This window comes from Meles meles, chromosome 9 (assembly GCF_922984935.1).
Source record: "Meles meles chromosome 9, mMelMel3.1 paternal haplotype, whole genome shotgun sequence".
Taxonomy (NCBI): domain Eukaryota; kingdom Metazoa; phylum Chordata; class Mammalia; order Carnivora; family Mustelidae; genus Meles; species Meles meles.
Genome location: NC_060074.1, coordinates 27,198,496 through 27,221,268, shown reverse-complemented (window position 1 = coordinate 27,221,268; position 22,773 = coordinate 27,198,496). Strand labels below are relative to the sequence as shown.

The following is a 22,773-nucleotide window of genomic DNA, read 5'->3' as shown; positions in this document are numbered from 1 at the left end:
TGCAAAGACAAGGCAAAACCCAGGAGTCAGCAGTGAGGGGACGGTGCCTCCAGCTCTGTTTCTTTCCAACCTAGAAAAAGGCTTGTGGGAAGCCAAGAAGGAAAAGACACCATTAATTCCATTACAAATGGATCAAGGTTTACAGGATCACTTGCTCCCTCTAGCAGTCTTCCTGATGACAACCCCAGAGGCAGAAATTAACCAGGGTCATTGGGGAATAATGACCTTGGTGAGGGTAGGCAGAGCCAGCTCTGGTAGGCCTGGGGGACCTTTCCTAAAACCCTTTAAGAGGACACCTAATCGCAGGGACAGGAAGTGGGATGAGATAGGCCCAGATTTTCTTCATTAGAACTGACATTTCCAGCAACCCCAGTGGATGGTGGCAGGTACGTGTCTGGACTGAGCTGTGAAGTAAAGGAGGGAAAAGAATGACTGCGGAAATTCTTACTTAAACCCAAAGGCACTCACTCTCTATAAATAAGTCCAAGTGTCTTTTCTGAATCACACAGAAATGGCTGGATGGTTCTCAATAAATTCTAGAGGTACATTTGGCATGGTATAACTTAGAATATACAGGCTTCATGGTATAAATAAATATGCTTTGGGGAACTTCAAGGACATCTCAGAGATGGCGAGTCTTTCTCTAGAGCAGCTGAGACTGAGGTCTAGCTAGAGGCTTTGGACGGAGGCTCAACAGACCGTATTTACAAAGGCCGTATTTACAGTGGAATAGTGGTTTCACACATGGACACCAAGTTGCAAGGACCAAGGGCAAACCCTCCCAAGGACAGGCATTGATCCGACACCTTGTGGCAGGCCCCAAGGTGAATAAAGCAGAGATTTATTCATTTAACAATGATCACCAATGCTCCCAAGCAACACTAGATATGTATGTCTCAAAATCACCTGTACCCTTCTCTGTATTTCTGAAGCACACCCATTGTAGACTAACCAGAGCTCTAGAGTAAGGAGGAATTCCTAATAAAAGTAAAGAATGAGATGTTATGATCTCATTCTCCGAGACATTAAAGAATTTGACCAAACTCCAGCAGAGCTCATGAGAAAGCTGCACCCAATCTTGAGTGAGCAGCAGATGAATCTCTGCAGACATCCACAGACTCACAAAAGAGGGCTTTGTAATGCTCCTCAAGCCATGTGATGTCAGGACAGAGAGCGGAGGCTGTGGCTAGGCTCTAGGGCAGGCGAGGAAGAAATGCTCCTTCCTGTAACTCAGCATCTAACTGTGATCCAGAATCTTTCTGCTTCCTGGGCCTTAACTCATTCCATAGACTTCTCCCTAATGAAGGGACCGTGTTGTTTCCATCACTGAGCCACAAAGGCTGCAAAAAAAATCACTGCAAAAACCTCGTGAGCAATGTTGAGGTAAGATGTTAGCATTTCTTCTTTGCAGATTCTGTCCCCATTGGGCCACCACCCAGCAGGCCACCCAGGGCAGGATCATCTGTATCCTTCCCCAGATCTACACTGACGGCTGTGTCCGTGGCAGATTGATTACGGACTCTAAGGGCAGCAGCCGTGAAGTGATGAAGTTGGCTTTCCAGAACACCCGCTCCTAAGGGAACTTAGGACAATCTATTTGATGACACAGCAGCCGTTGCTCTTATTTACTCTTGGACAAATATTTATTTTAAGGGGCCATTTGGAACAATGTTAGAGTAAACTTTAGAGAGACCCATTACTTGTCCTTTGGAAGCTTCCAACAAGTCATAGTCACTAATATAAACAAACTGGTACAGCTAACAAAATTTAGAAACAAAATAGTAAGAGAGTGTAAGACCACTTCGGGTGGCCGAGGGGAGGGCCCAGACAAGCATTCTCTCTCAGGCCTGTGACTCTGGATTTTTTTTTTTTTTTCTAGGTAACACTGGGTCATTCTTGTTTCAGGAGGTGATAGAGGAAACCGAAGGTTTAATTATCTGTGGAGATCTGGTACCACGGCAGAGCTTCTCAGGGCAGGATAAGCTGGCGGAAAGCAGGCTCAGCTGCTAATAATCTCTATAGTCCTTTGCGGAAAGACAGGAGCAGTAACTCATGGTCCTCAGACGTAGGTGTTCAGGCTGGATTTCCTGAGGAGCTCTGACCCTGCAGAGAAGCTCCCAGAAGTAGATGAACACAGTGATTAAAAGGAAGTTCTATAAGCAAATGCCTGGTCCGACTGAGGAAGGCAAGAAGCCAGCCAGTTACTTGCCAAGGCCAAAGCCTCCCACAGGACATGGCCCGGCAGTCCAGACCGGACAGTACTGACATGTCGGTGTGCCTAACCATCCCTGAGCAGCAGTGAAGGGGGCTGGGTGGCTCTCAAAGATCTCTCTCTCCCTTGGAGCTGTCTAGAAGCCCTGGAAAGGGGACTGTAAGGCACAAGAAAATGGTGCACTCTAGGGTCTTGTTCTAGTGAGAACAGAGTTAGCTGGGAGGCTGCATGGAGGCTGAGGCCCCTCGGGAAGGCAGAGGTGCAGTCAACTGCTCACTGACCCAGCAAAGCACTCCCGAGCCTCCTGGTATAGGAAGTGTGTACCCTCCCTCCTGCGGGTTCTGCAGGGAGTGGCCTGGCTGGAGGTCCTGCTCTGCCACTTCCTGGCTGAGACCCCCTTGGCTTGGTTTCTGCATCTGCACTATGAAAATCGAACTACCTTCCTCCAAGGCGGGGCTCACGGTGTCAACATGGGTAAAGTGTCTGGCCCGGTGCCTGGCACATAGCAAACAGTACGAGAGTCAAAACCATCCAAGGCTAACAAACAAATGCACACACAGTCATGCTGGAACAACTTAGACATCTTGCATTGCTGCCAAGAAAATTGGGCTAACTCGAAATGTTCACTTAACCCTGGCCCACCGTCTTTTGACGATACCAAGTAAAGCAGCCAACTCGTTCCTTTCTGAAACACATTTTTAAAAAGATTTTAATTATTTGTCAGAGAGAGCACGCATGCACAAGCAGGGGGAGAGGCAGGCAGAGCGAGAGGCAGGCTCCCTGCTGAACACGAAGCCTGATGTGGGACGCGATCTCAGGCCCCTGGGATCATGACCTAGCTGAAGGCAGACACTTAACAGCCTGAGCCACCCAGGCACCCCTGAAACACTTTTTAAATATCCCGCTCCTGGACACCCATCTTGGTTTTCTTCCTTTTTCTTTGCTGTTTGCCCTCCTTTTCCTCTTCCCAAACCTAACTGTTGGTATGCCCTGGGATCAGTTAGATATGCTTTTCCCCCCAAAGTCCCTTTACCTGCTCAATCTCATCCAGTCTCATGACTATAAACACCATTTCTAGCCGGTGAGGGTAGAACTCACAGCTCAAGGGGTGACCTTCTCTTGCAGGAGACCCAAATCCTACAGCCTACATAACCTAGCCCCTTGGATTTTGCCACAGAAACACAGAGTGTGGGGTACAAGGTGTTCATCAGAGATCAATGTCTGCGAAGGAAGAGGAGGGAGGACAGGCAGAGGGAGGCAAACTGGAGCCTCAGACAGCCCAGTGGGCAGTGGGCAGCTCTGTCAGTGAATATGGTCCTGAAGAGGTTTCCCGCATCAGGGTTCAACTGGCCCGGCCTTTGTGCCCGCCTTGTTCAGTCACTGACACAGGCTGCTTCTGGAAGGGTGTAACCTCGGACAAAGTGGCTTTCCCTGGACTGCTGGTTGTGGCTGGGTGGAAGCTATATGCTATTTGTGCTCCCTGAAGCTGGATAGGAAGCTTCTCGAAGGGGAAGCTGGGTGGGGTGTCTCCGTCTAACTCAACAAATCCATAACCAAACCCTTGATTTTGCCTTTCTGCCCAACCTAGCTGTCCTTCCTCATCTTTTTTCTTTTTTTTAAATCTCAGTCAATGGCACTACAGCTTTGCTCAGGCCAAATCCTAGGTCTAGAGACTCCTCCATCTCAAATGCCTCTCGGTCAGTTCATCTCAAATTCGTTCAGCTCCACAATCACGATGTATCCAACCCAAGCACTTCTCACCTCCTTCCCACTGCTGCTCAGCTGGGCCCCACCCCAGCGTTGCCTTGTGGTCAGCTGCAGTAGTTGACTAGCCTCCTCTCAAAACTGTTTCCCTGACCATCTTCCCGATCTATTGTCTGCACACAAATAGGAGGAATCTATCACTCCTTAATTTATTTAAGACTTTTTTTTTTTTTTTTAATTTTAGAGAGTGTGTGTGAGTCGGGGGAGGGGCAGAGGAAGAGGGAGAATCTCAAGCAGACTCCATGCCCAGAGTGGAGCCCAATCATGGGCGCCATCTCACGACCCTGACATCATGGCCTGAGACGAAATCAAAAGTCAGCTGTTTAACAGACTGAGCCACCCAGGCGCCCCTGGAGGGATCTTTTAAAATATAATCAGATTGTCTCCTATCCCTGTTCAAAACCAGTCAGCGGCTTCATGTTCAAAATTAAATCTGATTTTTTACATGACCTATAATCTCACATGATACCCCACACCCCTCACTGCTCTCTAAACCTGTGCTGGACAACACAAGAGCCACCTTCAAGGGCACTTGACATGGGCTAGTCCACACTGGAAGGTGCTGTTAGCATCAATCACACACCGGGTCTTGAAGATTTAGCATGAAAAAAAAAAAGTGAGAATGTAATGGAAAGTTTCTAAGTTTTTAATAGTGATTTTATGTTGAACTGACAATGTTTTGAAGATGAGTTAAAGAAAATACTACTAATTTGATCCTTTATTTTTTAAAATACTCTTAGAAAATTAAAATCACATCCGTGGCTTGTGGTATATTTCTGCTAGATTGTACTGCTCTAAACTAGAAGTTAGCAAATCATGCTTTGCAGGCCAAGTCCTGCCCACTGCAGGCTTCTGTATGGCCCGTGGACAAAGCACAGTTTTTACATTTTTTAATGGTTGGAAATAAATAAAAAAAATAAAAATTCACAACACATGAAAATCGTTATGAATGCGAATTTCAGTGTCCATTACAGAGTTTTATTGGAAAAGAGCCATAATCATTTGTTTCTGTATTACCTGTGGTTGTTTCTGCCCTACAGCAGCAGAGTTGTCGTTCCAACAGAGACAACCTCGCTCATGAAGCCAAATACATCCACTGTCTGAGGACTGACAGAAAAGCATCTCACCTCCTGCTCCAAACCCTTACCTCCTTCACTTTACTTTTCTTTGAAGGATGTATAACTATTGTGTCTCCTGTGATATAACTTCTGCAAAGGTAGAAGCTTGCTCTCTTTGTGGGAATTACTGCCGGCACATATCAGGTGCTCTACAAATATTTGTTCAAACAGTACATTTTTAAAAATCCAGATTTCAGGGGTTTCATAGGAAGCACCACGTTACTTCAAAAACATGAATTCCACTACTGCAATCTGCTGTCTCTGTTTCTCAGTCAGAAAAGCTAAGGTTAAGACTCCGGCAGACCCGCACAGAAAGACCAGAAAGGAAATGCCCCCGTTTCCTTTCCTTATCAGAAAGGGAAGGCCTGGTAACTCGCGGGGCTGGAGACAGACGCCAGCACTGCTGTAACGTCGTCAAGGGGAGCGCAAGCTTTAAAAACAAAACACCTGATTTTATTTCCATGATTTTTAAATGCCTTTTTTTTTTTTTTTTGCCCCTCCTATAGGGGAAAGGTAAAGCTGTCAAAGTTATCAAAAAATTCAAATCTCCTTTTCTTCACGGGGCTGCCCGTCAACGTGTTTTCATCCAGCGTGCCTCCCGGGTCCTGAGAATCACTTCCAGGTGCACCAGAAGCACTTCCGGGGTCAAAGGATTCTGCCGCCTCCAGGAGCTCCAAGTCACTTCCGTCTTCCTCAAAGGACTGCTGGAAGAGGTCATAGATCGTCTGCTGCTTTGGGTCCTTCATCAGAGAGAGAAAACAACAAAGTTAGCATGCAGGCTCCAGCACCGACTCTCCCTGTGCCACTGAGGCTGGGGAGGAGACCCGGAGGTGGGGGCTGCCCATTTTATGGCATCAGGTGCCGCATGACGGCCAGTGCAGACCAGAGCAGCCTTACGGTCTGACACTGTTTATTCTCTGCTGCTCAAGGAGTAAAGGAAAGCGGGGGAGGAGGGGGGGATGGTGTGAGAGCAATAAAGAACCTGCTCTCAAACTAGAATTCGCGTTGGAAATGCCTTCTTCCTTCTAGCTTTCCACACGGGTACTGAAATAGCTCTCAAGCTCTCATTTCCTGCAAAGCCATTCTCCAGCGAGGGCTTAGGTTACAATGCAACTGCCAAACCCGTGTGCTCAGCCACGGCTTACACCTAATTTTTGTAGTGGTTGACAAAACATACCCATACTAGACATATGAAGAAGTAGATTCCCGTTTTTTTTGTTTGTTTGTTTCTGACTATCTAAAATCTGCCAATGATCAAAAGACCCATCAGCTGCCTCTGTGCGTTGTCAGCCATGACGCAGTGCTAGAATCATGCTCAGCGGCTGCAACCAGAGCACACGATGGGCTCACTATCACCCCTTTGCTGATCTCTCCCAATTGTGAATTCCCAACCCTGACCGTCTTTCAATCCAGGTTGTGCTTTCAATGTTTCCACTGATATCCTGGTTCCCTTAAACAAATGGGAATTTAAAAACCAAAGTCATCTCTCCTCTAAATCCTACATCCTCAAACCAGCAACTCTCTTGGAAAAAGCCTAGTTTTGATGGTCTGCCACCCTTTTTTTTTTTTTTAAACAGGAGAAAATCAATAGGCATACAAACAGGGAACCCACATACACGTGGAAATGCCAAAGATGGTCAGGCAAAATGAGGTTATACATGTCAATCTGAACTAAGCAGAAGGAGGTAGGGGTCTGGGACCTCAGAGGAAAGGAATGCATTTCACAGAGGGTCTACCAACATTGTTCTCCTCTCCCTGGCTTGCCATCACCAGGGTATCCCGACGGCCTATCTCACGTCGAAGGGGCAGCAAATTTGTCTCTCCTGTCTTGTTTCCTCCACAGGCACACTGTTTCCTTGGGCTTCAACACTTGGCACTTGCACAGATTTGCAGTGGTGCACCCCCATTTCAATCCCTGGGAGGTCTCTGCTGGGCTGATTTCTGCTCCTCGTTGTCCTTTCACAGGATTTTCTCGTCATGTCTTGGAGCCCCCCTGTATTGACCTCATCAGTGCAGAAGCAGCTTCCCTGGCTTTTCAGCCCCTTTACAATCAGGTCTCATTCCAGCTGGTCTCTACTTCTTCACTGTTCCTTAACAGAAGCCCCCCTACTCCCTCCCGCATTGGTGATGGGGGGCCCCTGAAATCTGACTGTGGGAGTTCACTTCAGATTACCCAATATACCTGCACCCAACACTCCCTTGCCTTTCAGGATCCCAGCCTTCCCGACAAGGAGTGGTATTAAGGGTCATTAAGGTCAGCCTCCCGTGATTTGCACGTCCTCCTCTAAGAACTAACCTCATCAGCCTCTGTCTGAACAACTACAAGGTTAAAGAAACATCACCCCAAGTAAAATAAGTGTTAACCTGCATTTGATTATGACATTTGATTATGGTGGTGGCAATACTGTGCTTTCAGAGCATGACTGATTAATGGAAGCAAGGTCCACGATCTGATCAGTATTTCACTTCCCCTCTGGGAAGGCAGGCTGTCTCAGCAAGACATAACTGCTTTTGCTTTAATCTCCTCTGAAGAGGCAACATTTTCTTTTTCTAGTAGTTGATAAAATTTCCAGCTCTACTTTAATAAAAAGATAGATATAATTATTGATCAAAATAAGTATTGATAAAAGGCATTTATATTATCTTGTATTTCAGGCAGAAATTCTTAACTAATTCAGAGTGAGGGTAAGGGCAGTATAAATAAATGAGTTCTAAATAAACTCATTATTGAGTTTGAGAAGGTTGAGAGCCCTTTAAAAATAAGGTTCCTTCCTTTCAAAACGGCACATAATAACCTAGGCTCTGTGAAAATATTTACCATTCAACTGAATTAGAGAGTTTTTAAAAAAAGCTTAAAAATAAGGTTGTTTCAAAATTAGCTTATTAACTCTTTATATTTAGGATGATAATTTATATTCTACATTAAAAAATATGATTTCTGGGGGTGCCTGGCACAGCTGGAGGAACCTGCAACTTTTGACCTGGGGGTCATGAGTTCAAGCCCCACACTGGGTGTAAAGGTTACTTAAATAAGAACTAAAAATAAATAAATAAAAATATGACTTCTGAGTCTTATTTATCTCAATAATTACTTCTGGAAGGAAGCATTTAGTTGCTTCCTCACTGTAAATGAAAGATCAAATCCTCAGACTCTAGTCTTCCTGTCACTCGAAGATTTTGCTGATTTCACTCAGACTCTGATTCTGGGCAGTTCCATGAGAAGACATTTTGGTTTCCAGACAAGCTGCAGTAAAGCTGCTTTTCTGCATGAGGCTGAGTGAGATCCATAGGAATGACCCACACCTTCTCTCCAGGGACCCAAGGGCTGAGCAGACAACTTAATGCTCCATCCCCCCTCCACCCCCCAGCCAGGGGCAAGGAGCCATTTGCTCCTGTTACCTTGTAGAAGTAATTAGTAGTTTCTGTCATTTCTGAAAAATTGGTCTCAGAAAGTCCGGCCTCACCCAGAACTTTAATCTTCTCTTGAATTAGGGGCCTGTTGAGGACAAAGGAGCCGCAGTGAATATAAGCTGCACAGAGCCAGCGGGCTGATTAAAAGGAAATCCCCCTCCCTGTGTTTATGGGACGGAGGCATGCTATTCCACTTCTTTGCAGCTCTCAAAGCGCCAACACCCAACCTCAAATATTTGCCTCCTCTCGGCTATAAACCAATTTAGGGTTTGAGTCAATCAGGTTCAAAATTCTTTCTACTGGAAGATGTAGAGAAAATAAATGTCTCATTACAACAAAATTCTCAACCTGGGGCCCAGTGAACAAATCCACAAATCCAAAGATGCGGGAGTAGGAAAAACCGACACATGTGGCAAAGGTAAGACCCCTTAGTCATAAAGCTGGAGACAGGCGAGTAGTGGAAACTAATGAGATAATCAAGAAACTTAGAATCAGGAAGGGGTAAATGGGATTGGGAAGGAGAATTTGGAGATCTTTTTGCTTAGGTACCAGACATGAACCCTACTGTTGAACACTGTACCCCAGGTCTGCTAAGGAAGCACTACATGGCCCATAGGGAGCCACTTTCTCCCAAACGTCAGCAGCAGCCCTGTAGGATGGCCTTATGTACCAATACATGGCATAAAGGGGCAGAGGAGGACATCACCGTGTCTCAGCAATGCCTTCATGGGCAGGGCAGAGTGTCTTACGAGCAAATCTGCACCTATGTTTCCTCACCATCGGCTCCCCCCTCCCCCTTGTCTCAGGCCAGTGGGAAAGGAGCCACATGCCCTTCATCCTCATTCACCCAGCAAGCTATGAGTGAATGCTGTGAAGGGGGCCCGGCATGCTCACGGGTGCAAGGGGAAGAGCATGACTCCTGGCTCCTCCACACGGGGCCCTGAAGACATCAGCAAGCGCGGAAGCGGTTAGGGAGTGGAGGAAATAGATCACTGGTGTCAACACCCACACCACCCTCTTGGCCAGCCATACCAGAGGTAGTCGTCAGCTGTGCCTCTCGCCACAAGGTAGTGGATGCTCACGGAGCTCGACTGTCCGATTCGGTGTACCCGGTCCTCTGCCTGGAGCAGTACCTGCGGGGTCCGGGGATTAGGATGTGTGCAGGCCAAGGCCTGAAAGGGCTCCAGCTAGCACAGCACACAGCCCCCTCCCCTGAGCCCAGCACACCATCCCTTCTCAGAAGACTTCACTCCATGCCCCAAATCAGCAGGTTGAGAGCCTTTACCTCCGAACAAGCTGCCACTGAACACAAGAGAGAACCAAACCAAACCAAACCCAAGTTCTGGGGGAACTAGAACCTGCAGCCAGCCAGCTGTGGGCACGACACTAAGTGCCGGGAGGAACGAACAGCCAGCGCTGACTCTGCTCGGAGGCCGTGCTGACGGCAAATGACAGAAGCCCGGCACGCCTCCACTCTTCTCACTGGGACAGAAACCATGACCTTCTAAAGAACTGAGGGAGACGTCATGGATGATTAGGGGTCGGGTGGCTCTTTAACATGGTAAGCCCTGTCATAAATAACAAGCCCAAGAGCATTGTTTCTACTATATATGCCTTCAGTCTCGAAGTCCACCCATCACGAAACAGTGCCCTGTGTGGCCAATGACATATCTGCTGTCACAGCTCTCCGCTCAGGAGATAAGGCCAGTGGGACCCCCACAGCAGGCAGTTGCCCACTGGCCGCATAGGCTAAGCAGCTCACAGTGACGGTTAATATAAACCCACAGGCTGGAAGGCCAGAGGCCTGGGCTGTGGCTGTGCGGTCACAGGCTCCCCTTCGGGGACAGCTGTGCACTCGAGCTACTGTGCCCCCATATCCTCACAGAGGGATGCCTCCTGAGATTCCTCCTGGCCTTCTAAAGCTTCAGTATTCCCTTCATAAGATGGAGTCGATAATCCTACTACTTAGGAGACTGCCATGAACATCTGACGACCGGCCAACAGATGTGCGAGTCCTCACTTCTTTGAAGACTGACCCGTGGGAAGTAGAAACACGTTTCTGAGGCCAAGCAGAAACGGATGGAAGACAAAACTGGTGCTGGGGACAGCTCCTGGAAACCCCTTCTGCCCCGACTGGCACCCGTGCCTTCCACCCCACAACCACGTGTCTGAGCACCTGGGGCTTTCAAGTCCCCTGCGTCCCTTACCCCTGGATTCCAGAACAGCTCGGCGAACACCACCAGGTCAGCTGAGGTGAAGGTGAGGCCCATGTTGGCCGCAGTGATGGACAGCACGGCCACGGCGTGCTTCTCGAACAGCTGGAACTGCTGGCACAGGTCCTCGCGGTCAGCAGAGGAAGTCGAGCCGTCGATGTGGATGTGCGGCACGTGCTGCGGGGACAAGGAGGGAAGTGAGGTGGGGAGCACCGGGGTGGGGGGCTCGGCAGCTGCGGGTCTGAGGACACAGCCACGCTGCCGTTCTGGCTCCGACCTGCCAGAACATCAAGTCCTCCCCTGACCCTGCTTTCGGAGCTGCTTGTCTTCTCATTTCCGATGGAAATTTGTGTTGAAGACTTGCAGATTCCCATTAGTTAAGCAAACATGCAGAGACTCCTTGCACGTTGGGCCCACTTCCCCCCAGTGGTAGTATATTGTGAAACTATAGTATATCACAACCAGGAGATGGACTTTGGTATGATGTACCAATCTTACACAGATGTCCTGTTTTACTTAAACTCAAACGTGTGTATCCTACCAGTGTTATCACTCATGTGCAAGGAATCTCTGTCACAGTCAAGACACTGAAAAGTTAAAGGGCACCTGGCTGGCTCAGTCAGTAGAGAATGCAACTCCCGATCTTAGGGCTGTGAGCTCAAGCCCCGTGTTGGGCATAGAGCTTACTTTAAAAAAAAAGGGGGTGCCTGGGTGGCTCAGTCAGTTAAGTGTCTACCTTCAGCTCAGGTCATGATCCCAGGGCCCTAAGATCGAGCACTGAATTGCACTGGGCTCCCTGTTCAGCCTGCTTCTCCCTCTCCCTCTGCCTCTCTCCTTGCTCTGCTTGTGCTCATTCTCTCTGTCAAGTAAATACATAAAATCTTTAAAAAAAAAAAAGAAAGAAAGAAAGAAAAAAGACACTGAACAGTTCTAACACCAAAAGGATTCTTCTGTGGCCCTCTTACGACCTGAGTTAAAGGCAGACGCTTAACCCACTGAGCCACGCAGGCGCCCCATCACTGATCTATTTCTGCCAGGCGCTCTCTTCTCAATGTGTGTGATAATCTTTTAAACACAAAGTTTTATATCCTGCTTTTCTCCAATAAACACTATATTGTAAATAAACTAATTAAGGTTTTCTAAAACATATTTATTAACATTCGTATATTTCATTATGTGGCAACAGTATAATTTATCCATTTGTGTATTTCTTCATATTTGGGAGAATTTTTTTTGTTTTTTAAAGATTTATTTATTTGAGAGAGGAAGAGAGAGAGAGAATATGAGTGGGGGGAAGGGCAGAAGGAGAGAATCTGACGCAGACGTCCTGCTGATCACAGAGACTGACTGGGGGCTCGATCTCACAACCCTGAGATCATGACCTGAGCTGAAACCAAGAGTCAGAAGCTTAACCAACTGAGCCACCCAGGTGCTTCATTTTCACTAAAAAAAGATGGGCTGGCGAACACCCATCAACAGGTGAATGGATAAAAATCATGGTATATGCATACAACAGAATATGACTCAGCAATAAGAAGGAATGAACTGATAACGTGCAATAACAGATATGAATCTCAGAAAATGTAAGAGAAATCAAATTTTAAAAAAGAGTACACACTGAATCATTCCACATTTATATAGAGCCCTAAAAATGAAAATTAATTTAGAGTGACAGAGCAGAGCTGAGATGGCCTGGAGATGGGAGGGCATGGAGAAACAGGAGGGATTTCAAAGGGCACAAGGGAACTCCTGGGGCCAACAGACACATTCACTATGGGCTTGAACTTACAAGTCTGAGATCAAGAGTCAGATGTATAACCAACTGAGCCACCCAGATGCCCCTTCACTGTCTTGATTCTTACCAAACTACACTTCACATGCAGTTCATTGCCTGCCAAGTATATCTCTATAAAGCTATTAGAATTAAAACATTTTTAAAGGATGGATTAAAATAAACGTGTTCATGGTTCTTTGCCCATATTTGGTTATTTCCTTAGACTACACTACGAAAAATCAAAGTACTTTGACAAAGGGAGAGACTTAATTTAAGGATCCTGTTATTATCGCCAAATTGCTTTCCAATAAGTAATGTCTGAGCATGTCCAGCTTGCTGCACTGTTATCAATAATAAGGGCTGCACATTTTTTCCCAAATCTTCTAGAAAAATTTATTTTTATTTATTTTTTATTATGTTATGTTAATCACCATATAATACGTCATTAGTTTTTGATACAGAATTCCATGATTCATTGTTTGTGTATAACATCCAGTGCTCCATGCAATACGTGCCCTCCTTAATACCCATCACCAGGCTAACCCATCCCCCCACTCACCTCCTCTCTGAAACTCTCAGTTCGTTTCCTGGAGTCCATAGTCTCTCATGGTTCATCTCTCCCTCTGATTATTCCCACTTCATTTTTCCCTTCCTTCTCCTAATGTTCTCCATGCTATTTCTTATGTTCCACATATAAGTGAAACCATACAATAATTATCTTTCTCTGCTTGACTTATTTCACTCAACACCCAAAAAATAGATAATCAAGTCAAAAAATGGGCAGAAGACATGAACGGACACTTCTCCAAAGAAGACATACGAATGGCTAACAGACACATGAAAAATGCTCAACATCATTAGCCATCAGGGAGATTCAAATCAAAACCACACTGAGATACCACCTTACACCAGTTAGAATGGCAAAGACTGACAAGGCAAGAAACAAATGTTGGGGAGGATGTGGAGAAAGGGGAATCCCTTACACTGTTGGTGGAAATGCAAGTTGGTGCAGCCATTCTGAAAACAGTGTTGAGGTTCCTCAAAAGAAGTTAAAAATAGAGATACCCTATGACCCAGCAATTGCACTAATGGATATTTATCCCAAAGATACAGAGGTAGTGAAAAGAAGGGCCATCTGTACCCCAATATTCATAGGAGCAATGGCCACAATAGCCAAACTGTGGAAAGAGCCAGGATGCTCTTCAACAGGCGAATGGACAAAGAAGATGTGGTCCATATATACAATGGAATATTACTCAGCCAACAGAAAGGATGAATACCCACCATTTGCATCAACATGGATGGAACTGGAGGGGATTATGCTAAGCGCTGCACATTTATAAAACCTCTGCTGATGTGATAGGTTAATTTTCATTTATTTGATTTTCAGTGGAGTTGAATTTTTTCATCTCAGGTTCTTAAAGGTTCCTGTGATCTCCACAAAGTTAAGAACGATGGATCTACATTATTATGTTTTATGGTTGAACAGGCTCTTATTTAACAGTATACCTACTGACAAACATTTAGATTTCTAATTATTTGCTATTATAAATAATAACATCACTAATCTTACAAATAAATCTTTGGTCTCATTATTTCCTTAGGATAAGTTCCTAGAAGAGGAGCTTGGAAAAATTTGAGTGTGCCTTAAGTTACTGCCAAATTGCCAAGAAAAGGTACCAAATGTATGAAAACCCCCCATGGTCTAGCCACTGTGTATATGTGTGAAAGAACAGATCCATAGTTTTAGGTAATTTAAGTCAATTTTTTCCTTTGTGATTTCTTTCACTGTTTTCATATATAGAAAGTCATTCCCCACTCAGTGATCAGCTATACATTCATCTATAGTTTCTTCTAACGCTTTATGGTCTTAATAAGCTTTGGTTTGTCTGAAATTTAATAAATAGTGAAGCTGAGTTTCATTTAAGTATTCCACCCAATTACTTAGTCAATTACCCAAACTTTATTTGTTGAATAAATTAAGCCTAATTTTTGATGACTCCTTGATTATACTTTTTTTTAATACTACAGGGCTATTCAACTAAAGAGTTATTAATACTAAAGAGGGCTATCCATTCTATTCCACCCTTCTGACCACCATTTCTCGGACTAGCATGGCTGAGTTTTACAACAGATTTTAATATCTGGAGGCACAAGTCTATCAACATTTTTCTTGTTTTTCAAAGTTGTCTTAGATAGCTCTCCTCATTTTTTGAGACTCCTCTACCATAATAATATAAGGTTCCTTCCCTTAAAATACCCAGTTGGCATTTTTATTTGAATTGAGTTAGACCTACAAATTCATTTGGGAAGGACCAGTATTTTACAGTGTTTGCACTGGAGCATGGCGCAAGTCCCTCCAATTCATCAGTCCCTACGCTCTTTTTGGTGAGGTTACTATTAGGTGCTTTATATGTTTTGTTGCTCTGAATTTGATCTTGTTTTCCACTGTACTTACTAATTAGTTATAGCTGGTACATTAAAAAAGCTATTTATTTTAGTATATTTATTTGGAATCCAGGCACCGTATTAAACTCTTATGCATTTTGATAGTTTTCTAATTAACTGTCTTGAGTTGCTTGAATATAGTGACAGCTCTGATTTTTTTCCTTTCCAGGGATTATAGTTTTTAATTCCATTGGCTGGCTTCCTGGATCATAGCATATACAAAATTCAAACCCAGGTGTATTAATGAAACCACCTCTAAAATTCTCAGAAAAAAAAAAAAATCACAGGAGAAAATCTTTATGACCTTAAGTAAGGAAAGATTTCTTAACTCATTCGTAAAAATTAAAAACCATATAGGAAAAACTAATAAACTTGAAATGTATTTCAGTTACAACGAAAGCAAAAATTAAACTTTGCTCAATAAAACTTCAACAAAACAAAAAGAAAAAAATGTTAACTGATAGATATCCAAAATTTATAAGGAATATTTCCAAATCAATAAGAGAAAGATCATCTAACGGGAAAAGAGGCAGAATATTTATAGAAGATAGCCTGAAATCACCACTAAACATACAAAAGGACACAACTATTAGTGGTAGTCAGGGAAATGCAAATGAAAATAAGAATGAGCTGAGATTTCATTTCACTGGCTTGGCAAAAGTAAAAAGTCTGATAATACTAAGTGTTAGTGAGCACTCAGAACAGCAGGAATTTCCAAATGCTGCTGGTGCGACTACAAATGTGAATTACCACACCTTGCGGAGAAATCTGACAATACCCAGTAGAGCTGAAGACAAGCCTATTCAACGGTTATGCAAGATCTCGCCTGGACATGCCCACATGCATACACATGCGTGTACATGTGCACGGACACACATGTATGTGACAGTACTCATATAACAGCAAAAACTGTAGGTAAAATTCCATGTCTCTCACCAGGAGAATGGATAAACTGTGCTACAGTTTCCCAATGAGATCCTATTCTGCAGTTACGGTGGATGACCTATAGCTATAATACTACACGGAAAAATCTCAAAAATAACATTGAGTAAAAAGGCAAATTTCGGGATACTCACACTATGCTGCCATTTACGTATGTTAAATACATAGAGGAGACTATATATTAAGAATACATACTTTTGGAATAAAGTATGACAACATGGAGAAAAGGACTGGGGACAGTGGTTACATCTGGTGGGGAGGACAGAGAATGAATTAGAGGGCTGCAGAGGGGCCCAAGTATGTTATTACTTAACATACACACTTTGAAATAAATATAGCAAAACACTTAATTTATTAAATCTGGGTGGAGAACATGTAAGTGCCTGCTGTATGTTTCTCTGTACTCCTCTCTATGTTTGAAACATTACAGGGGTGCCCAGGCGGCTCAGTCAGTCAAGCTACCAGTTCTTGATTTTGGCTTGGGTCATGACCTCAGGGTCATGGGATCGAGCCCCGTCTCAGGCTCTGCATTCAGATTCTCTCTCTTCCTCTCCCTCTGCCTCTCCCCTACTGCACACATGCACACACATGCTCTCTCAGAAAGAAAGAAAGAAAAAAAGAAAGATTACATAAAATGTTGTAAAAGATGAAGGAAGTCAAAAAGCAATTTATGGGGCGTCTGCGTGGCTCAGTGGGTTAAAGCCTCTGCCTTCAGCTCAGGTCATGCTCTCAGGGTCCTGGGATCGAGCCCCATATCAGGCTCTCTGCTCAGCAGGGAGCCTGCTTCCCCCTCTCTCTCTCCCTACCTCTCTGCCTACTTGCGACCTCTCTGTCAAATAAATAAATAAAAAACCTTAAAAAAAAAAAAAGCAATTTATGGTCCTAAATTTAACCAAAAATGAAAAGGGAAGTAAAAATACAATGTGTTTAAACTGTCCTGATTTAATTCTACATGCAGAAACTGGTGAAGATTGGGCAACATTTCCATAAATGTTACAACTTCACAAGTTTTGTTTATTTGATGTGTTTCGTTTTAATGAACATCCTTGGAAATCTTTCGGATATTTTTCATTCAATGTAGTAAGGGCCACAAACTCTGTACTGAAGTCTGCACGTAGTCCATGTGGAATTAATAAAGCCACTCTGATGGTGCTAAGGAAGAACAAGAGCAAGAGAGGAGGGTATTCATGCAAATACTTGTTTCTACACAAGAGAATTTCTGCTACCTCCTTTCTTGACAATCTTGTACTTATTTACAGAGTTATGAAAGAGCCCATGGTCCCAGCGGATCCTTGTTTTGTTGTTGTTGGTTTTTTTAAGATTTTACTTATTTATTTGACAGAGAGAGATCACAAGTAGGCAGAGAGGCAGGCAGAGAGAGAGGAGGAAGCAGGCTCCCCGCTGAGCAGAGAGCCAGATGTGGGGCTCGGTCCCAGAATGATGGGATCATGACCTGAGCCGAAGGCAGAGGCTTTAACCCACTGAGCCACCCAGGCTCCCTGCAGTGGATCCTTGTTCTTAAAGCAAGGCTCCAGCGCTATCTGTAGAGGGCAGGGAAGAGTTCAAGGACACTGCTGGGAAGTATTCTGACCCTAGTGTTGTTCTACAAGTGAGAATTCTTCAGAAAGTCTTCAGCAATGTTTCTGGAAACATCACCTCACTTCTTTGGTTCAGACCTGCCCTCAACCTGCTCAGAACAACTCAGCAGCCGACACACAAACAACAGAAGCATCCTGTGTTGAATTTCGAAGGGAGCTTACCTTTCTCTCAAGCTCTCTTGTAATTGCACTCAGGACTACCTTGTGGTGTGCGAACACTAGAAACTTCTCTCTCCCACTTTCCAGGAGGTCCAGGATATATTCACTGCATTGGACAATGAGAACACAATAAATTTAACATATACTTGTCCAGTTGAAATTATTCCACTGCATCTTTACCAGACACCTTCAAGGTAGCTGCTCTCCCCTGCCGTTTCCCTCTTTCTCTGAGAGCTGACCTCTCACACCCCTTTCCCTCAGGCCAAGTCACCTGAGTAGCAGCAGCCAACTTAGGAGCTGCTCTGTGCAGAAAGAGTTCTTCCCTGCTTTTAAGTCATCTCCCATATGTAGATAAATCAAAGTACTGTTCCTTTTTATGTGTCTCTGATACGTTACTGAAAGTTTCTTACTATCTGGGATCACAGAAGATATGTACCAGTTTTCACTTTTGCTGCTACTATCAATGTAATGTGTTTTCAATACAAATTGAAATGTCGCCTAAGAACTGAAAATGTCTAGGCAGGGGATTACGGGACTTTAGATAGTAATCAAATTTCTGGAAGTGTAATACTGAAACATAAATAATAGTACTGAAGAGATAGTTGGGGAAAGCTCCCCAGCTCCCTCACACAGTGGATGGCAAGCTACAGGGCCACCAGCTAAATCGGTGGTAAGGGAATTCTTTTCTGAGACAAAGGAAGATGGAGCAAAGAACCTTATTTGCTTGCTCTTTATTCTCCCCTTGATTTACTTCGCTCCTGCATCATTGTTTTTTCTTGACTTCCCACCCCCATCTTTAGCCATGGCCTTGAAGGAGGGCAGCTATGCCAGGCCCTGGAAGAGGTGGGGATCACCCAGTCGGCAGACTCTGATGGCTTCCTTGGGATTAAGACCCTGCTGGAGGTTCACAATCCCAGGACAGGTCACTGTTCCCACACAGGCAACGGGCAGGTAAGCGTCCTTGGACACAAACAGTAGGTCCAGGAAATAGTCACTGCATTTGACAAGAAGGACTCACTTGGCCCGAGGTGATCCTCACACGTGGGTGTGTCTGGGCACAGAACAGACACTACCCTCCTTGGAGAAGGACAAATCTCAAAGGTTTCCTGTCAGGCAGGTGGTGACCCGTCCTCTAAGCATCTAAGAGTTATTTTCAAGCAACACTATGGCCAACCAGGGAATGGATTTGAGTTCAATCTGTGAATAGTTGATACGAATAGAATCTAATTAGTTTGAGAGACATAAAATCTGCCATGATATAAGCAAGAAAGTTTATTGCTACAGCATCAAAAAGTCACGAGGCCATAAAATCAAGCTGGACAGCTCATTAACAACTACAGGTCCCAGTCTTCCTAGTTCCTCTCTCCCCTCTACATCTCAGATGTGGCTTTTTATTCCTATCCTTCCCGAGTCCCTAAGTTACCAGGCTGGAAATATCTGCCTACCACAATACCACTGGCTTTTATATCAAAAGATGCCCATTAAAATGAAAACAAATGAAGACATCAAAAAGTGGAAGAAAAACAATTAGCAGAGGAAATTGGGGTTTTAAGATTTATAATCTAATTTCCACTTAAGAGTTATGTGACTCTGAGGCCCAGAGATATATATGAAATTTACTCTGTCTCTGCATTTTTAAAAATGGGACCAGTTCGACTTACTTGACTGATCTCATAAAGAGGCTATAAGTGTGAAATGAGTTAGCAGATGTCACAACTGGTTGGAAATTAGAAAGCACTATACTGTTTATCACGGAATTTTTTAAAAGTATGTGAAAGTATGTTATAGATGGAATTTTACCACCCCCCCCAATCTTGTTGAAATAATAACCCCAAGGAGGTTATTATGAGATGAGACCTTTGGGAAGGGATAAGGTCACACAGGCAGAGCCCTCATGAATGAAATCAATGTCCCTATCAGAGACCCCTCCACAGCCCAAAGAGCACCCTCGCCCCTTCTGTGAAGGAGTACAGGGTGAAGATGGCTGTCTGCAAGCCAGGAAGAGGGTCCCCACCAGATACGACATCTGCTGCTGCCTTGACCTTGGACTTCTCAGCCTCTAGAAGCATGAGAAAAAAATTCTGTTGCTCAAGCCACTCAGTGTATGGTATTTTTGTTATAGCAGCCTATACACACTAAAACAAGGTAGCACCCACATTTATTTACAAGTTGGCAGAATGGCCAGATTTAAAATTTCTAAGAGAAATGGGTGGTTCTGGGCCCAGCACTCAGTAGACCCTGAATTTTGTAGGTCATGAGCAGAGAGGGCGAGGGAAAAGGATCACACCCTTGCCATCTATCTTTCAGCAGCTCATGAGAAATGGGTTGGTGGGGGCAATTCTGATGAGTTTCGGAGAGAGAAGTTTCCAGGTTGTAAAACCACATCTGGAGTTCATTAGTCTCCTAACTGTCTCATAAATGAAAAGGGCAGTTCCCCAAGGGTGAAGGAGAGCTGGTCAACATTCAGCAGTCTTTTTGGGGTGTGGGGATCTTAGATTTGAATCATGTGAGCGCATTTAGGGGTGCAGAGGGAGAGGCCGGAGAGGCTGGGGGATCTGGAGGCTGAGTGAGAGGGTGGGATAGGCTGTGTGTGTCTCAATTTATCCACATATCTTGGTCCCCACAGCCAAGCTGGCACCGCTCAACCCACGCTAAATTCATTTTCATTGTAATTAAATCACTTGGACCATTATCCTGCCAGAGTCTCACATGAATGTTAAACAATAAAAAATCAGGCAAATGCACGTCATGAGAATTGCCTCAAGTTTCTACCACAGTGAATATTTGAACATGAGTGGGTTTTTCCTTTCTTTGCGAAAGGCAGACAATTTTTCAAGTCAGTGAATACATTTAAGAAGAGGAATTATGACTTCAGCCTTAGTTTAGAAGGCGGAAGGAAAACTTCAGTGTGACGCTGGCCCCTTGCCCGTATCTTTTGAACAAACTTTGACAGTTGCCTTTTTATGCAGGTAAATAATGGCTGAGACATGAAGTCTTTGGAGAATACCAGAGACTCCCCATAAGGCAGCCTTCTTGGTCTTCCATGAAGCCACTCACTTGTGTCTCTAGGCAAATGACCACAGGTTTCCTACTAAGAGGAAAAGCTCACTTCAGTGTTTGGCCAGCCCTACCCTCCTTGGAAGTGGCAGCAGCTCTAGACTACTGGTTACGACAGGAGCTCTCGGGGGCCCCAAACTTGACTGGCAGTGCTCCTGTGACAGGCCTCGCTTTGTGGCTGAGGAGGCTACGCTGTCCTGAACTTTATACTGAACGCAGTTAGAATTCTAGGCTCTGATCCTTTCTTGCAGAGCAGCAAAACAGTTCTGGCAGATTAAGGTAATAGGTATTTCTTTTTAAAGACGAGAGAGAGACAGAGTGTGGGAGGGAGAAGTCGACACTTGGTGGCCACTTACATGACAGATGGGATTTTAGCTTCAGCTGTTCTGTTGAAGAAGAGAAGGAGGGCTTCTTTCTGCTGCCGTTTCTGTAGAAAGAGAAGTCTCGGGTTGAAAGTCTTCCAGTCTGTGAACCCTGGGATGAGCTAATGTAACTATCACCACCTGGAGCTCTACAAACCCTAATGCCAGTTATCGGAGGTGGGAGATCCTGACTTATCCACTCAGTTGAGTCAAGCCACGGGAGCTGTAGAGACTCTAGTGTGTCACTGGAGACATGGCGGTGCAGGTACCCTGTCATCTCCCAGGAACTGCTGAGAACAGCCAGTGAGACCAGCAACATGAGAGCCCTCAGGAAAGGCGACTCAGCCGCGCTTCGCCATCCACACAGGCCCAGAGGATCAGCTGAAATGCTGTGAACTATTTCCTACAGCCGGCTGACAGCTTACGCACGACACTGGCCCAAGCTGCTCTCTGCCTCCCCTTTTTCTTCTGCCACGTTGTGTCCATACCCAACTGATAAAGGACGCTTACTGAATCAGTTCCAACTGACCCCAACTAGTCTCTTCTAGTAACATCTCAAAACCAATATTCTCGTATCTTTTGGCCTGGCTCCCATGTTAGGTCATTGACCTTCCAGGAGAAGAAACCATGTTTTCTTTACAGTTGGCATCTTAAATAAATACAAGTCAAGGACGCTAGCACAGGAGACACACAAACAGTTTCACAATATTAGGAGAAAACATTTACTATCACTCTGGGCCCCCAGAGATGTCAGTCACCCTTACCATCACTGCTAGCGTGGCTCTCTCCTTCCACTAGCAAGTGTGGGTTACAGATGCCTCTGGGGTCTGGTGAGGCCACTGACTGACACGATAGCTCCTTTATGTAACACAGAAGGGAGCCCACAGTTATAAAATCTGTGGCTCTGAAGCTAGGCTGCACCTTAAACAACAGACATCATAGGTAGTGGGACAAGCTGCTTGGTCCAAACAGCTTCCCGCCTCCCACCAGTGTCTTTCCTCGAGGACCTGACGAGAAAGAAGGAAGATAACCTGCAACCACAGAAAGCTGGGGGGCCACCGCCAGGCTAGTGGGGCCATGTCACTGTTGTGGCAGTGGTGGCTGCCTTGTGACAAAGGTCCAGCTGAACAAACGTCCTGAGAACTCTTGTTGGAGATGCGACCCCATGACAGTGTGTCTTAAACTCTTTCTCGGCTACAGACCCAGTGTAGACTCTGATGAAGCTCTGGACACACACGACTCTTCCCTTCTGGATGAAGAACTCACAGACATCCTGAGGTGCATTCACATCCCCTTTAAGGGTCCCTCACAGTAGGCCAGGCCCTCTAACATAATGCGCTCCCTGGTAGGATACACCAAAGGGACAGAGCCAGGCTCCCAGGCGCTGACCTCACCCGCACTGAGCATGCCTCAAGGAGAGTCATCCTCAAGGAGAGTCATCACACTGACTCCCGTGCCCTTTGGAGATGGCCCCTGCTCCCGTCAGGTCTTTCCCTCTCACCCTCACTCGCTCCCTCCACACCAGCTAAGCAGAGAAGGAGAGGGCGGAACAAACAGATGGGTGAGCAGCGGAAAGAATGCTGAGAAACCTCACCTGTTCAAGATTGGCCGCCGAGCGCAGATGAGGTGTGGGCAGCAAACCCCTTATCACACCCGGCTGTGGGGTTGGTATGCGGGGCACCTGTGGGGATGCTTCCAAGTGTGCCCAGCCCTGG

The 22,773-nt window shown here is 45.2% G+C and overlaps 1 protein-coding gene across 2 annotated transcripts in view; it reads right to left on the bottom strand.

The window, feature by feature from the left end:
• Positions 1–4,637: 4,637 nt before the first annotated feature.
• The window catches only part of SMARCAL1 (SWI/SNF related, matrix associated, actin dependent regulator of chromatin, subfamily a like 1), a 59,096-nt gene continuing 40,960 nt past the window's right edge, over positions 4,638–22,773 (bottom strand). For both annotated transcript variants that reach the window (XM_046019801.1, XM_046019800.1), the window contains 6 exons: positions 21,053–21,123; positions 17,643–17,745; positions 10,713–10,895; positions 9,538–9,638; positions 8,494–8,590; positions 4,638–5,834 (listed from right to left, as the gene is read on the bottom strand). In XM_046019801.1, coding sequence (XP_045875757.1) covers positions 5,595–5,834; positions 8,494–8,590; positions 9,538–9,638; positions 10,713–10,895; positions 17,643–17,745; positions 21,053–21,123 — 795 coding nt within the window. In that variant the 3' untranslated portion in view covers positions 4,638–5,594. The remainder of the gene's footprint in view (positions 5,835–8,493; positions 8,591–9,537; positions 9,639–10,712; positions 10,896–17,642; positions 17,746–21,052; positions 21,124–22,773) is intronic.